The 17,802-nt window shown below is 38.3% G+C and overlaps 2 protein-coding genes across 10 annotated transcripts in view; one reads left to right on the top strand and one right to left on the bottom strand.

Annotated features, from left to right (window-relative positions):
- LOC134665398 (muscle-specific protein 300 kDa) overlaps nt 1-17,802 on the bottom strand; it is a 204,405-nt gene that overhangs the window by 21,874 nt on the left and 164,729 nt on the right. For 8 of the 9 annotated variants that reach the window (XM_063522347.1, XM_063522371.1, XM_063522414.1 and 5 more), the window contains 6 exons: nt 17,305-17,415; nt 14,464-14,646; nt 3,821-13,519; nt 3,452-3,652; nt 2,802-2,980; nt 1,922-2,048 (listed from right to left, as the gene is read on the bottom strand). In XM_063522347.1, coding sequence (XP_063378417.1) covers nt 1,922-2,048; nt 2,802-2,980; nt 3,452-3,652; nt 3,821-13,519; nt 14,464-14,646; nt 17,305-17,415 — 10,500 coding nt within the window. The remainder of the gene's footprint in view (nt 1-1,921; nt 2,049-2,801; nt 2,981-3,451; nt 3,653-3,820; nt 13,520-14,463; nt 14,647-17,304; nt 17,416-17,802) is intronic. The other variant, XM_063522355.1, reaches the window with a different exon arrangement.
- LOC134665842 (protein croquemort-like) overlaps nt 1-17,802 on the top strand; it is a 407,398-nt gene that overhangs the window by 258,039 nt on the left and 131,557 nt on the right. The gene's annotated exons all lie outside the window — the stretch shown is intronic.

Here is a 17,802-nt window from a genome sequence, read left to right as displayed (position 1 = left end):
CCCAATTCTGTACAATGTGTAGGAGTCCGACTTACTAGTAGGTAAAGGTTTTTCTTATTAACGCATTCACTGCCACCCTCTTTTCCTGGACATTTACCAGGTGCCGCACTTTGATGTCACTATATATTATGAACGCGTCTGTGCGTCAAAGGCACAGGGTGAAAGTCACGGTGACGCATATATGCGTCAGTGGCAGTGAATGCGTTAAGGTTATTTTATTTGTTTCGTTGAAATCTTTATTTACCTACCCGCAGTACAATGATGTCTGATTCAATAAGACAAGCAAGAAACTACTTGCTTAGTTCTTTGTTAAAAAAACAAACAACGTTTGTTTGTGTTTGTTTGTTGTGTTTTGTTTGAAAATAAATGTTTTGATTTGATTAGATTTGATTTGTTGACTTTATTGTGTTGTCAGTATAGACAAATACATTAACAAAATATTAAAAACAAACACATTAACGATGCATGGAAATCAGCTAATTATAGATCGAAATAAAATATACCTTTACCTGAATTTAGTTGTTAAGTTAAGTTTAGTATTTAGTGCATAGCATAATATGTATGTTTGTGAAGATGAGCGCGATCTCGCCAACAAACTGCAATTGCAGTTTGGCGAGGAATATAATGTTTATAAAAGTGTTGTGTACTTTATGATAAATAAATTAAAAAAAAAAATGCAAAATAATTACTATATCCTGTATGTATACTTATACTCGTATACTTTTTATGTCCGTATAATATATTTTATGCTAGCGATCAAAAATGTTAGTGCGTCACCGTATTTTTTGCGCTCTACCGAAATGTTTGCGCAGTGCGCAGTTATCGTTTACTTAGCGTTCCACAACGCCGTTATGTTCTGGCTTATTGACCAACGGCTTCAAACACAAAGGTTGTGTTGTGAGACTGTCTTGTTCAACCCTATCCTGACCGTTTCTTGTTTTAGAGACCTTTGCCTTCTGTATACACTTTCAAGTTTCAACACGGCTGGCTAACTCTACAGAGAAACTTATAAAAGGGCCGAGTTGGGCCTAGCTAGCTATTAATTTAGCTATAATTAACCATAATGGGTTCATAATAAATACAATCCATAAGGTTTATTTTAGGGTGGGTAACTGTCATTAAAAGCTACGAGGAGTTCTTTCTTTTGTGTCATCAAAACTACTACGAAACTAAGGTTTTATCCACATAATAAGCTACCTACCTAACTGTATCGCTGATTTTAAATGACATAATACTGAACGTTTGACCAAGCGCACTTACATACACAAAAGATGATAATTTTGGACATTGGACAGTCACGCAAGCAATAAGCTGTATTCAAATTCTACGTGTATCAAAATTACCGGCTTAGCTCCTGCTATTACTGATTGCAAAGCCAGAAAACATACATAAGTTGACAAAATAAGGACATGAAGAGTATTTAAAGGAAACTGTAGGTCTTGTATATAATACAACATATTTTTGTACACATTTTTGTATATGACCGTTTGTTTCTCAATCAATAAATAAAATAAATAAATAAACTCCAGCCCTACCACTTAACTAAGACGGTTGGTTTCGTATTGAAGGAAGCTTTATTTTATTACTCAATCTAGTTTGAGACCTACACTGAGCAGTCGCACTCAAACAAACATATAAGTATTTCACTTTACCGAGTCAATGACACTATGTATTAACCTCGTAAGGCCCACCATACAAAGTTTCCCAGTTTTTCATTTGGACCTTGTTATATAGTTCATTAGGGTGACTTTGGTTTCTTTTAGAAAACAATGAAACAATATAAATGCTACTTTATTTCGTCTTCAAAAGGTTCGAATTAGATTGAAACAGAGTGTTAATTGTAGTGCACATTGGGTCTTACGAGGTTAACTCCTCGCCAACCGCCTGAGTGAAGCAAAGAAACTGCTAGAAGTAAACTAACCTGGGCAATGGTGGGTGCTTCAGCGGGTCGCAGCGCGTGCAGCCGACCCTCCTGTTGCTCGGCGAAGGCCCGCACGGCGGCCGCGGCATCGCGGTACCGCTTCCATAGCTCGACCGCTTTGTGGTATCTGTAACAGAGTAAACATTGTCTTACTGGTGTAGGAATAAGATTATCTAAAATTTAAGCTTAAGAATTCTTAAAATTACATTATGTATTTAGTCAGTCACCTTTTTTAGGAAAATGTTATGTTGTGTGTTGTGTGTTAGGAAAAATTATTTTTCACCACACCAGCTCGGAAAGACTTACTTTGCACTTCAAAAACTGATAGCAAAGTTGCATTTTATTCACATGTGAGGCAAGGTAATCAAATACAAATTTTGAGTTGTTTTCTTATGTTTGCTGGTAGGATTGACTTTTAAATGATGATTTTGGATGATAAATATTTAATAACATTCATTTGGATTTGATTTAATTTTGATTTTGTTTGATATTTTACATTTAATATATGCTTCGGGTTGGTGTGGTGAAAAATTTTGTGTTTCACTCGGAGGCAAATTTTGTTTAACCCTCGTGCTTTGAACCCCTCGCAACGCTCAAGATTCCATTTTTGGAATCTTTCGCTTGCTCTGGTATCAATATTAGCACGAGCGGTTAAACAACAACTTTGCCCCCTTGTAAAACAAATAACTATTAACATGCGATTACATTTTCTTACATTACGTTGCCTTCTAACTTCTCCTAATAAGAAGAATTTCATTGAAAGTAGGACCATAAACCTTTTTTAAACAAATAGTTCCAATTAACCTTGTTAGTAAAAAAAAGGATTAAATTCCAGCACGTTCTTAGGATTTAACTGGTTGACTATTGATTATGTACTGACTTGTCACACAGCTGCGTCAGGTTCCTGCACGTGTGCTCGTAAGCGGCGGCGGCGTCATCCAGCTCGCGCTGCATTTTGGCGGCGACGGCGGGCTCGGCGGTGGACGCCAGCGGCGCCGCCGACGCTCGCAGCTCGCCCACCAGCTCGCCCGAGCGACGAGACAGCGACTCGCTTAGCGTCTGGTGAGAAAAAACTCTTGTAACATTTAAACACAGTCTTCAGATGGAAATAAAAAAATAAATATTTTCATTTTGAAAATAGGCAGAAAGACGGCAATCATGACCTCTGATAATGCTTGATCACTGTTTTGGTAATATGGCCTTTGGCAATTACTTGATGTTGCACGGCAATGAGTCACCGGGCAAGTTGCGCTAGTCTACTAGGGGATCTTTTCATGAAAGCTGGTAACTTGCAATACCTGCGGAAGTCTAATAAGAGGTCCTTGCTTGTACTGCAAGTTTAACGTAACAGGCCTCAGTTTGGTAACAAAGCAGTTTTCTTAACATACATATTTACTGCCCGCGACTTGCTGGCTGTGAATAAGAGACAGGATTTTCGTTCGCGACACAAAGCGGAATAAACGCGTTATCGGCTACAACCGGACCGTGTAGCTTGCGCGGCAATGAATGCGTTAAATAACAAAAAGTCACCTCTAATTTCTCTGTGGCCTTGAGCAGACGATCGTAGTCGACCTGGCCCTGCACGGTGAGCAGCTCGGCCATGTAGTCGGCCTCGCGGACAGCGCCCTGCACCAGCTCCAGCTGCCGCTCGAACCGCCGCCACAGCTGAACTTTGGCCCGCAGACGCGCGCTCAGCTCGCTCGCTTCAGTTTCTAGTTGCGAGTGACTCTCCTATATAGGCGATAGAGAAATTAATTTAGAACTGTAAGAGATGTTGTAGCTGAAGATAGTGTCATATTAAATTATAATGAAAGAAGTAATTAATAAATTGTAGACCCAAGGGTCTTGTCTTACAAGTTTGCTTATGGGAACTGGATAGTTCAAAATTTTGAAGCTCACCTGAAGTCCTGTGATGTCTCTTTCCAAATCCGTAAGCGAAACGGATACTCGAAGACATGTCGGCAAGGTATGTAGCGCCTGATTGAGCGCTCGTATGTCTCTCCATTGCGCCGAGAGATCTTCTAGAAGTCTGTCGCACGTCTCGGATGCTCGTTCCACCACGTCGCTGCCGAGTCGTTCCGCGGCCGCGCACTCCTCGAGAGTGAGGCGGCCACGACGTTGATTCTTCTGACAACGAGTTATTCCGGCTTGAACCTGCACCATCTTCTCTTTCAAGAGCATGCTGCGCTCCAGCTCCTCGGCAATCTGGTCATCTAAGTTGCACGACTGGGACAACAGGGCCCCCAAGCGATCAGACTCCGCAGTAGGCAGTAAGCTCAGCCTACTGAGCTCGTTCTGTATTCTGTCAACGCGGCCAGTCATTACTTGAAGTCTCTCGATGTAAAGATTTAATTCGTCTTCGCTTCTTATAACTGTCTTCAAGCTATCGAGAGACGCACGTAGTTCTCGAATTTCATCTTCCAAGATATTGAGTTTCTCGCCAGTGGACACGTCACGGTCGGAAATACTTTGAATGGCAGAAGAATGTAAGCTATCAATTTTGGCGGCAATTTCCCGCCATTCGTCTTCTATTTTTGAAAAGAATTGACGCTGAACCATTTCGTCAGATATTGGTAAAATTTCTAATGCTTTTTCAAATTGGACACCGGACTCATTTTTAAGATTGTTATGAACTTCGTGTTGGGCCTTGAGTTCCCAAAACCGACGCAGGTTTCCGGTTGTTGTAATATTTTCAGGAGTAATGTGTTCAAGCTCCATATTAGCGATCTTCATCCAATTCTCTATTCTTTCTACAATGAAGTCATAAGTCATCCAGTTTTCTTTAAAGGCCGTCAGTCGAATGAGTCGAGAATCCACATCTTCCTGTAGCTTGAGCAATGTATCGAGGGCTACAGAACATTCAGTTTCTAACCCGGAACAAACAATGAGGTTTTGCAGTCCATCAGTGACCGACAATAGGCGTAGGATCTTTGCATGATGATGTGATACATCTAAGCTGACGGATTGGTATAAGTTGATATATTGCTCGTGGTCGATAGATGTGACATTAGTGAGGTCAGGTATCCTCTGGTGTGCTACCCTCAGCCACTGTTGTTCTTCTCTCATGCCTTGTTCTAACGTGGTCCATCGAGATGCTGCCAAAGTCATCTGTTGAGCGCGACCTGCTGCTCTGTCAATAATTACTGTAGCACGATCGTGTAGCGAATTATGTAAAGATGAATACTTGGATCTTGTTTCACTATCCAAATTATCTTCTAAAGATTCGAGGATGGCTCTGCAGTGGCTCAGATTGACGAAGAACTTTCTGTGTTTTTGGATTTCTTCATGTAAGTGGTCTAAATCAGATACAATTATTTTTCCGTCTAGCAGCGCTTCTGCTACATCGGTTATTTGTCCAAAATCTTGTAATGTTTGTTCATATTCCTCGGCTAATGCAGACAACTGAAGCAAACGATCCCTTTCGGTATTGATCGAATTTTCTACCTGCTTAGTATCATCATCGCAAGCGTACAGAGTAGTTGGACATTCCCGCTTTATGTTGTTTTCTACTAAAATTCGATACCGGCGGAACATTTTAGTGACTGAATCAGAATTACTTACATTTTCGTTCTCTAGTTTATCCAATTTGTCTAATTTTTGTTGTGTTGGAATATCAGACAGAATGATATCATCAAGCTTAGATTTTACCTTGTTGACAGACTGGTACAGTTTGTCAGTATCGTCCAAGAGCTTCACCCAGTCTTTTTCAACTTCTTTTACCGTGGTCGAGCTTTGACGATTTAGATCATTGACCGCATCTGCTTGCCGAGTTAGCATTTCAATAAGAGTTACAATTTCTTCATTTACTTCGGTAATTTCAATTATTTCTTTTAGACTTTGAATGTATCCTTGTAAGGATGTTAATCGTTGCGCTTCATTAACGGATTCTCCATAGGCAATAGCTTCGGTTTGAATTTTGTATTGGATTTCTTCCAACCACATAGATATAGTTTCTATGATGACTACAATGCTCCTCTCAACCCTTGACGGATCATTAGTACCAATAGCATTCTTAAGATTTTGAAGTTCTTTGTTGACAACAGAATCATATGATTTCTCTACAGACTGATCCAGAACAACAATAGCCATTGAATCGTCGGGCACTTTCCTTGGAGACTCTGTCAGGGATTGCGTTCTTTTCTCTAAGGCATCAAACAGTCTTGCTTTCTCAGGTTTTCGAGAGAAGTGGATCGATTTAGTGGGAGAGGGAGATTTGGACTTTGATCGCTGGACGACGTCAGAATAAGTTAATTTGTGTTGATTACTAAGCTCCTGGCGGTCTGGTGACACAGGGCTAGCTAACTGAGAAATACCCTCATCTATCGATGACGTGTCTTTACTTGTGTAGTCTTCGCTTGTTGGCGTTACAGACATAAGTAATTCTGTCGTTATAGGATCGGAGAGGCTTTCTGGTGTCTGAGCTCCTGGTGATTCCATCTTCCGCTTATTTTTCCTCTTTTTTGGTTTTTGTCTGTCTCCGAGAATAGACTGTGGAGCTTCCACTTGTCGTTCATTGTCAAGGAAGTCATTGGTCGCTTCTGGAATTGTTATTTGTGCTCGTAAGTGTATTTCATAAGGTTCTTCAGTCGATGTCGATATTGAATCTTCCGAATAAACTCTTGGAGATGTCTGTTGAGTACTATCAATAGTCAGTGCCTGTATTTCCGTTAGTTCTAAATCGACTGGCCTAGTTGTTGCAACTTCAACAATTGTTTCTCTAGGAGTAGTCTGTTGAGTGCTATCGACTGAAATAACTTCTTTCTTCAATGGTATTTCAGGTTGTTTTTCTGCTGTAATTACAGGTTCTTCTGGCGATCTTGGCGACGTTTGTTGACTTACATCAAAAACTTCTGGTTTAGGAGGTGTTGGTGATGATACTTCAGCCGTTTCGACTTTTCTTTCAGGTTCAACATAATCTGATTGAGTAGATATGCTAACCACTGGTAAATCGGGCGTCTGTATACTCATTTCAACAACTTCTTTTTCTGGTACTGGCGTTGTGCATGTTTCCTGGTCGATAATATCTTGTATAGTTTGGATATCAGTTTCAACTGTTTCGATGGAAATTCCGGTACCTTTTTCATCTTTTTGTACTGCCGGCAAGGGAGATGTTTGAATTTCTTTAGAGTCTGTTACTATTTCTGCTGTTTCGGATTTAACTTCCGTATCCTCAATAGGTGATGAAGTTTGAGAAAACTTTTCTTCCGGAGTAACTATATCGTGTGCAATCACTTGAGTTGTCGCTTCAATCTGCTCCATCTTTTGTGGCGTTTCCGTTCTACTAGTTTGAATTTCAGTGTCGACGACAGGTACTTTTTCTGCTACTGTTATGATATCTTCAATTGTCTGAGTGTCCATGTCTTTTTCATCCCGAGGAGTAGTTTGTACTACAGTTTCAATGACAGGTGTAGGAGATGTCTGTAGCTCAATGGCCACTGTTTCCGGTTTTAGCTGTTCTTTGCCATCTTTAATTGATTCAGATAATTCCGGAGATGTTTGGACAGAGTACTCTTGCGTTGGAATTTTTTCAACCACAGGCACTGGGAAAGTCACAGTAGTCGTAACTTCCTTGTGTAAAGATTCAGGGCTACTTTGAACGCATTCCTCAATTATCTTAACCGTGCTTATGTCAGAAGTCTCACTCATTGTATGGTATGATTCATCTTTAGGAGACTCTATATTCTCGCTGCCTATTTTTGGACTTTCTGGCTTATGCTCCAATTTTTGAGCTGGTTCAGATTCTTCTACCTCTTCTGGATCAGTAGGTGTCTTTTTCTTTCCCTTCTTTTTCTTTCCTTTCTTTTCTTGTGTGGGCTCTGTGATTTCAAGTGGACTTGACAATGATGTGTCATCAGACTCTGCCGTGGTTTCTTTAGGGTAAGTTGTTTCTTCACTAACGCCATGGGCCTTGCGTTTCTTTTGCCTCTTTTTAGGTACTGGTGTTGGTCCCTGAGATATTTCTTCTGCCTCGTAACCCTTCTCTTCAGCAGCCCTTTCAGATTCAGCGAATGAATCTGGTTCTAATGATTCTACTTTAGGTTCTAGAATATCTTCGGTAGGTTTGGGTGAATCTAAAGCCGGCGAAGTTGGTAGCTCGATGTAATGACTGAGAGATGAGCTATCAGTATCAATAATACTCTTATCTTCAGGCATCTCTATAGGCAACTCTGATTTGGTAGATTCCTCTAAGCTTGCGTTAGGCGTAGGTTTGCGTTTCTTTTTCTTTTTACTTTTTCTGTGATCTTTAGAGGCATCTGGTGTCCCACTTGATGTTTGATCTGTTTCCTCAATTTTAATTTGGGCACTAATTTCTGGGGTCTTCTGATCATTAGGGTCATTGGATACAGAAACACGTCTTGGTTCTTGTATGATGTCCTCTTTAAGTTTTTCATCCACTGAGACCGTTTGAGAATGATCTTCTACTATCTTTACTTCACTCGGTAAATTTACATCAATATCTTTTTTGACAATTGTTGATGGTGTGGTTTCAAAATTTTCAACTTTCATGTCAAGATGTACTTTAGGCTCGTCTGTTTTTACGCCATCGGTTTTAGAAATCGACATTGTTATATCAACAGTTTGTAAAGGTTTCGTTTGAACATCAAGGTTAGGTCTTTGTCTCAAATGAGAATCTGCACGTTCTGCTTCAAGGAGTAGATTAATGTCATATTTTGACCCAGAGTCTTTGTGTTGGATAGCATATGATTTAACATCCGCATCATTAGAGGCATCTGGTGTTCCACTTGAGGTTCGATCTTTTTCCTCAATTTTAATTTGGGCACTAATTTCTGGGGTCTTTTGTTCTTTGATAGGGTCATTGGATACAGGAACAGGTGTTGATTCTTGTATGACGTCATTTTTAAGTTTTTCATCCACTGAGACCGTTTGAGGATAATCTTCTATTATCTTGTCTTCACTCGGTAAATTGACATCAATATCTTTTTTGACTATTGTTGATTGTGTGGTTTCAAAATTACGCTCGTCTGTTTTAACGACATCGGTTCCAATTGATGTTTGATCTGTTTCCTCAATTTTAATTTGGGCACTAATTTCTGGGGTCTTCTGTTCTTTAATAGGGTCATTGGATACAGGAACAGGTGTTGGTTCTTGAATGACGTCATCCTTAAGTTTTTCATCCACTGAGACCGTTTGAGAAAGATCTTCTACTATCTTTACTTCACTCGGTAAATTTACATCAATATCTTTTTTGACAATTGTTGATTGTGTGGTTTCAAAGTTTTCAACTTTCATGTCAAGATGTACTTTAGGCTCGTCTGTTTTTACGACATCGGTTTTGGAAATCGACATTGTTACATCAACAGTTTGTAAAGGTTTCGTTTGAACATCAAGGTTTGGTTTTTGTCTCAAATGAGAATCTGCGCGTTCTGCTTCAAGGAGTAGATTAATATCATATTTTGACCCAGAGTCTTTATGTTGGACAGTAGATGATTTAGCATCCGCATCCTTTTGATCTGGTTGAACATCAGAAACTTTTGGAGTCAAATTATTACTTTCAATTTCATCCACCGTTGGCTGAATGACAGATTTAATAGGTTTTTCATGTGGTTTATTGCCTACAGATATTTTCTCAGCGGACAAGTCTTTATTTTTTGCCTTCTTTCCACGCTTTTTAGGTACTTGTCCTTCCAAGCTTGTAATATTCTTAGTAACATCAACAATAGCGTTTGGTGACTCTGTGCTAATGTCTGTTTCAGCTATTGGTTGTTTTTCCGTTAATGTCGGTTTTTCTACTTCATCCACTTTGTGAGTGTCTTGCGATTTAGGATTATCTACAATTGTGATGTCTAATTTTATTGATTCAGACACGTTACCTTCTACCGAATCAATGTCTACTGTACGAGAACTTTCTACTTCAGTGACTTCGAGGGTATGCAACTTTTCTTTTTCCTTATCTACGGCAGTAGAAGTTATTACATCACCTTCTAGTGCTAACTGATTAGGCGAAACGGATTCAGTAGTTTCTCTTACGGTATAACTAGTACTAGCAGTATCTGGTTTTGTTAGTTTGATTTCATTAAGTTTCCGAGAGTGTGATTCACTTGGCAACTGAATTTCTAAAGCATTAGATGGTTCTAATTTCTGGGGGGAAACAGTATCATAAGAGAAGCTTGGTGTTTCAGATGTAGTCCTTTTTTCAGTATCTTGTTTTGTCTCTGGATGTAAAGCGTGCGCTCTTTCGTTTGAAATAAAGTCTAGAGTGGCACCTAGTTTAGAGTCGATGCTTGCAGTTGGAATAGTTTCGGATTTTTGTTCTTGAGTAGTTATCTCTTCTACTTGAATATTTCTATCAATTTCGGTATTAGGCTTAATTTGATGTGTTTTCGGCAATTCAACGCCCCTTTCATCTATTGCAGAAATATCATCTGTAAATTTATTTTGTTCGTCTACAGAAGACCCAGCAATTTCTGTTTCCGTAATTTGCCTTGCAGAAGTCAAATCTGTGACGATTTGAGTAGATTGCAATGATTTTTCTAGTTCAATTGCATCCCACTTTGTTTCTTGATCTTTAGTTGTGTCTTCGGGATTTGACTTTTCAGTCAATTTGTCAACAAATGTCACTCGCTTGCTTGGGGACGTTGATTTCGATTTCCTAGCAGGACTTGGCAGAGGACTGGATGATTCCTTTGTGGTTTCTTTTTCAGAAGCTTCATTAGATTTATCAACGATTGGTTCGATGGCTGCTACCTTCTTTACTGGGTCCTCCAAATCGACATGATCTTTACCTATTCCTTTAGTTGTATCAACTTCTTTAGTTCCAGGTTGCGAGTACTGTGTGTTTAAATCACTAGTTGTTGAATTCTTTGTCACGTCTACAATCAACGAATGTAATTCTGTAGTTGAGGGTACAGGTAATTCTTGGGTATTTTTGTCAATCCTACCTTCAGGAACAATCGATGGATGTTTATCGATACTAACATCGATTTCAGTGCTAACAGTTGTTTCCGGAATAAATTCATCATCAGGTTCTTCAACAATCTGTTCTGTAATATGTTCTTTCCCATCTATGATCTGTACCTGGCGTATTATTTTAATACGTTTTGTCTTGACTCCTTGTTCTTGAATTGTATGAGTAGACACCTTAGGTTCCTCTTCAATAATCTCAACGTCATCAGGTTCGTCAATGATTTCTTCAGTGACGTGCTCCTTGCCATCAATTATTTGTATATGTTTTATGATACGTCTTCGAGTTCTAGTTATTTTTCTTGTTACTTTTTGAACAGTTGTAGCAATGTTTGATGACGCCGTTTGTAACGTTGATTGTTGATAACCTTCGCTTATAAACGTGGATCTAGGGTCTTGTGGTTCCTGAACGTAATAGGTTTCTTGAATGTCTCCTACTTCAGGTATATTTTCTCCCGCTTGAGAAAATATTACTGACTCCACAGGGGATGTTTCTCTCATTTGTGACTGTTTGGTAGTTGTACTAGACTCTGCATATTGTGAATGACGCTGACTTTCCATTTGGATGAAGTCTTTAGACAACGCACTTACGTCTTTATCTGATCTGTCGACCTTAAGAGGTTTATCATCATCAAGTGATTTGTCTTTCGGTTGATGTTTAAGTGTATGATCATCTGATTTTGCCTTACTGATTTCACTTACACGCGTAGCGTGGGTTCCGTCTGGTTGGATGTGATAGATTTCTTGGTTTTGTGTCTTTTCAGGAACGATTTCATAGGTTTCGGATATAGTAAATGTCTGTGTTGGAGATAATTCTCTTGAATGTTTGGTAATTGTGCTTGACTCAGTGTACTGTGAATGGGATTGGCTTTCCATTTGAATAAAGTCGCTGGACAGTTCACGTACATCTTTTGTTTGTTTTGTTTCTGGACTTTCACCTTTTAGAGGTTTTTTGTTATCATCTGGTTTATCTTTGGGTTGATCGTCGGGTTTGTCTCCAGATTTAGGTTTTGTTTCTCCTGTATTTTTGGGATCTTTGCTCATATCTGATAGAGGTCTTTTGTCATCTTTATGATCATCACCAGCGTCATCAATTTCCTCAAACTGCACACCACCTTGATCTTTGACGCTAATCGAAACTCTTGGTATTTGCTCTTCATATACTTCAACATCATCAGGCTCCTCAATCACTTCCTCCGTTACATGCTCTTTGCCGTCTATGATTACTACTCTGCGTATTATACGTCGTTTCGTTTTTACTATTCGTTTGGTAACTTGTTGTACGACAGCAGTGACGCTAGAGGACGAGGTTTGGATATGTTGCTGGCCTTCGGTTTCCGCCAACTGTAAGATTTCTTCAGGGTTTAGGCATTCTTCTAATTTTACAACCACTCCAGGCCTTGAGGAAAATTCTTGGATGGTTACTTCACCTCCAGGTATTCCTGATACAACTTGACCACCATAGGTTTGGTATTCAACCCTTTGAACGCCACCATCTCCTAGCATTGTCGAAGTAGATCCTTTATCTTCTTTCAAAGTTATTTGTGAAAATGATTGCTCTTGGGTACCATCTGAGATCATTTGTGTGGTTTGGCGGCGACTGTGAACCAATTGTTGGCGAGTTACTAAAGTCTTTCTCACTTTTTTCACAATAATTCTCTTAGTACCATCTGCATCAACAACTACCTCAGTCGTCGTTTCGTCAGGTTCGACCATGACAGTTTCAAATGACTGAGGTAAGGTGTGTGTTATATTTAGATGTGAATCTTTACCTTGACTATCATCTTTGTAATTAGCGTCAACAAGCAATGATTGCTCATCAATTTGCTGGTTTCTAGCAACAGGGCGAGTAGCGATTTCAAATATTTCATGGCCACCAGTAACAGTTTGCCTTACTTGAATATTCTCTAGGATTTCTTTTTTCTCTGAGAGTGGCTCACTTGTTTGGATTTCAACGTCCATTGGTGGGGCACAGGTAATGGAAGCATCCTGTGTCGTTTTCTTTTCTGGCTCACACATGATGGATTTATCTGTAACTGGCGGGGATTCCGATCTGAGACTTTGCCCTGTTTGGGTCTCAATCGTGTGAGTTGGTTTTTCTTCTGTTACAACGACTTTGTCTTTCTCTCCTTTTTTAGTAGACTTCTTTTTACTTGATTTTTTCTCACTCAATTTCTTTTCACTAGACTTCTCACTTGGGACCTCACTCACTTCTTGTTTAACAATTTCGCTTTCTCTAGGAGAAACAATTTCTTCAGGCATAGATGTTGAGTCGATCGTCCTATCCGTTTGAGATATATCCTCTTCTACCACCTCAGCCACAGATCTCATCTGTAGTAATACCTGCCTTAACCGTTCTATCTCTACAATGACTAGATTCTTCGTTTCCACTAACGATTGTTGCGTAGCTTTAAGCTTTTCATTCACTGACTGACTAGATTTATCAAGACCAATTATAGTAATAGACTTTAATATAACTTCGTACTCTTCATATTCCCTAATGTATTTTTCGTAGATTTCAATATATTTTATAATATCTTCTTCGGTTAATATTTCGGACTTAGTAGACTCCTTCAGTTCATGGTCTATCCTTTCAAGCCATTTATCCAGTTGAGCAATCTTTACTTTCTGGTCTTCCATTTCCTTGGCTTGACGGGCCACCTCTACTTTAGCGTCCTGAAAGTGTTGAATAGAGATTTAGAATATTATGAAAAATATTTGATAGGTTATTTAAATTAGATAATATTGAAATCAAATAAAATATAGCCTCCTAAGTCCCAGCCATACAATTGAAAAATCCAAAATTTGGAATTGAAATTTGAACCTCTAGTGTAGGAAATTGAGTTGATTTTGCGTTGTTTCAAAATGGAACGAAACAAAGCAAAAGCGACTCTGTTCCATTTGAATATGGTTTATATTTCCTCGAACTGAAGAAGTACTATAAGTAGGACCTTGGGCCTTAGGAGGATATACTAATCTGCAAATTGTGCAATTGTTTAAAAAAAGTTAGTAAAATTGTTATGTCACTAATTATCCAACCCACAAATTATATAATAAAAGAATACCATGTTAAGTGCTTATCGGAATACTCATATCAGACCGCTCATCCTAGCGGGGTTTAAGTATTTTGTACTTATTTTGTATTTTGAGATGGATATACGGACGTTCAGCGGTTCTATAGTTATTCGAGCGATTGTTAGCAAAAGCAGCAATAAAGTTAAACTTGCTGAATAAAAATATTGGATCACATGTATGGATGGGACAGCATCCTTAATCAACTTTTATTAATAAATAAACTATGGTGTGACTTACAAAAAAATACCTACATTTAAAATTTCACAAACAATTTTAACTTTATATTGGCTGTACGGTCGACATGGTCGTAATTATTAATTATATCATTAATTCGGCTACATTGTTGCAATTTTGCAGCACGCTATCGTGCTGCAAAATTGTACTGACACAAGATGAATTAAATTGAATATGCATTTTTGCGGCCGGGAGTGCATTGTTGAATTAATTATGTGATAAAAAAAAAACAAATAAATAAATACCTACTTTATGACCAGTTACTAAAAATTATACAACACGCGCAAACGAAAAAAGAAAGCTCTATTTACCTTTCTTACCTCGATGATATCAAGTCCCTGCCTCGCCTGAAGCAGCAATTTAGATATCCTGGCCCTGATGACTACCACTTCACGGCTCAGGCTTTGGATCTCAGCCTCTTGTCGATACTCCATCATTTTACTCTCCAGAAGTTCCGCCGCCTCATCACACTTGCTGAGAACGGAAATGCCCTCCTGAAACATAAGTTGAAAATTTTAAATAAATTACAAAAAAAAAAGAGTAAACATACCGGTCAAAATCATAACCCTCCTTTTGCGTTGCCGTAGTCGGGTAAAAATGGGTGTCATTCGACGAGATACCTACTCTAAGATTTTCCCAGTAGAATTACAAACAATATTCGCCTGCTCGCATAGATCAGCTCTTAAGTTTGTTCACGCTTAACAATAAGTAAAGGTACTATTTTAAAGTGTGATATTATGTTATGAGGAAATATCTAAATAAACACATGACGTAATTCTCCTTATACTTAGTACTGCGAATGGCATCACCATGCTGAATTCTTAGGAATACTGTGATTGTACATCTTCCACACTGCTGACAAATTCATAAACCGTAAATAGTGTAAACTTTTGCCACTGGCCTTGACTTCGCCTGCGTGGGACAATGATAATGATGGTGATTACTTAATAAAAACTATCCCATGTCCTTCCTCGGGCCTCAAACTATCTCGATAGCAAATTTCATCTAAATCAGTTCAACGGTTTAGGCGTGGAGAGGTAATAGATAGACAAAGTTACTTTCGCGTTTACTATAAATTAATATTTATAATATCATAAATAAGGATGGTCAGTAAAGAGTGCTGCTATTAGTATGAGAGTTTAAATGTGAAATATAGTTTCGATTTTTCATCTATAAATTTTTTACAAAATGTCTATGTTTTAGAGACCTACTTCAGCTAAGTATTATTAGTTAACATATATCAACACGCGGTGTCGTAATCTCTCAAATTTATATTTAAAGTGTTCTACATTCCATCATTGTTTGTTTATAAATAAACACAGTATAACTTTAGATGTTTCCTTCAAAACGGACGATAATATCTAGCTATAAAGTTGATTTTACAGCCTCTCGGTTGAAGGGAACATTGCCGGTATGAAACCGAGTTGTTTTAAGCTTTTATAGTGGCGTTTAAACTATGTTTACTAGATTGTGGCATTTTGTGGCAATAAATCACTAAACCACTCATTTTAAACGTACCGGCGTGAAAACTGTCCACCGTAACGTAATGTTTGTTTATATATTTTTTAAATGGTTATTATCTTAACAAATAAAACACTATTTCTGTTCTAAGGTCACTGTACTTACTATCTTTTTGTGTAAATATCCACGTTTTCTTAATAGACATTTATTATATACTTATTTTATTATTACCTTTATCGAATAGTATTCAATTACGCTTCTAATTCACTAAACTTTACACTCACGCTCTAAATAAAAATATTGATATTCAAATTCGAATTTCCCGCGTTCGTACTTCGTTGTCGGTTCGAAGTGCCTCACGACCCGAGTAACACTGCCCTACTGAATGATGCCAAACGCAACTATTTATTACTAACCTATGTCGTAATAGATACCTTTATGACATCACCACTAAACAGTGTAAATGCAGTCATTGCCAAGAACAAACAAAATATCAGTAAGTTATTGCCTATAATTTATTATGGGGAGTTTGATCGATCGATTTGTGTTTATTCTAGTTTTGTTTACTCTGGGTAACAATAATTATCTATCATGTAGCTTTCGGCAGCAGAAGATATTGTCTTAAAATTTATTCTTGGGGTGTTTCAATAATCTTTGAGATTAAGCTAGTTTGCAAAGTGTAAATCTTGGGTACAGTCTGTAGAAAAAAATATCTACGCAGCGAATGCAATCGCAAACATCTTGATTCTCACTTGAATCTAAGTACCTACATAGAGCCAATGTCAAGAAATCTTTCATTTTGGAATGTAAATAGATTCTTGCAATTGAATGATAAATAAAATCGTATAATTTGACGTAGGTGAATGATGAGCATATTGTTTATTTAGTTCGACAACGTGATATAGGTACTTAGGTAAAAATAACTACGTACATCATAATGTAGGGACATATACCTGACTAGGTATTGTATTTTTATTTTAGAGCTATAGTAATGAAGCAAGAAATAGTTTGGACCCTTACCATGAGCAACCATGAGTATTCTATGTCTACGCAGTACATCTCGTTCGTAACAAAATTACAGTATGAGCGAGATGCACTGAGAGCGAGCTAACTCAGGCGTTGTTGTTTACGGTCGCGGTAATGTCATACATTGATTTATTTAGTGTAGGTATAGTCAGGTACATATCATGTATTCAGCTGACACCTTTTAAAATATCTTGACATCGACTGTATTGCATTAAAGACGAGCCACGGAGCCGAAATATTCAAGTGTCTTAATGCCATAAATATGTTGCAAATTACTGTACAGTCGCCATCAGATATATCGGAGCGGCCAAGGTGCTCACAAATATCTGAACACGCCTCTCCGCGTTTTAAGGCGTTAGAGTGCGTGTTCAGATATTGTGAACACCTTGGCCGCTCCGATATATCAGATGGCGACTGTACATACAGCTGCAAACTGTACACAAGTACATGGCCAGTTAATGAAAAAAATGCCATTTATAATGTGTTCATACAATTTTGCAGCTCACTGATGATGTATCCTTTACAACTTTGTCGTAGAGTCAGACCGGATTGGCATAATAAGTAATAGTTTATTTAAAAAAGTACAGAAACACCCCAAGTAATAACTTGTCAGTGGGATAGACAGTGAATTCTAAATAAAATGACATATTTACAATGAAACTTACCCTCAGACCTTCCTCCATGGCTCCGAGACTTTCATCGGGCAGATCCGAGAGGCGGGCTTGTACATTCTTTACTTCTTCTAGTAGACTTTCAATATCATTAGACAAGTCATCCTGAGAACACACACTCTTATTAGATACTATTTTACTGATTACTGAAGTCGAATCTAAAGATATCTTGGTCATTGATGTTTTATTAAATAACATTGTTACAAATAACAGAGTGGTTCCTTCGAGATTCTCGATTTAATTTATTATTTAAAAAAAACTCTATGTCTAGGAAAAACCGAGACGACATCTTTAAATTCCACTTCGTTTCAAGCTAATAAATGCAGGAAAAAACAAAACAGACGAGCAGGTCATATGCATGGGCAAAGTTAGCTACGGACAACATCAAAACTCAAGATAAATTAATTTGGCACTGGCTCATGCTGGGAAGCCATTCAACACCAAAAACAATATTAACGGTATTAAGGCTAGTGAAACAACGAAAGCTTATGG

The sequence above is a fragment of the Cydia fagiglandana genome, chromosome 1 (genome assembly GCF_963556715.1).
Source record: "Cydia fagiglandana chromosome 1, ilCydFagi1.1, whole genome shotgun sequence".
NCBI classification, from domain to species: Eukaryota; Metazoa; Arthropoda; class Insecta; order Lepidoptera; family Tortricidae; genus Cydia; species Cydia fagiglandana.
The sequence above is the reverse complement of the archived record's forward strand: the minus strand, read 5'-3'. Positions and strand labels throughout refer to the sequence as shown.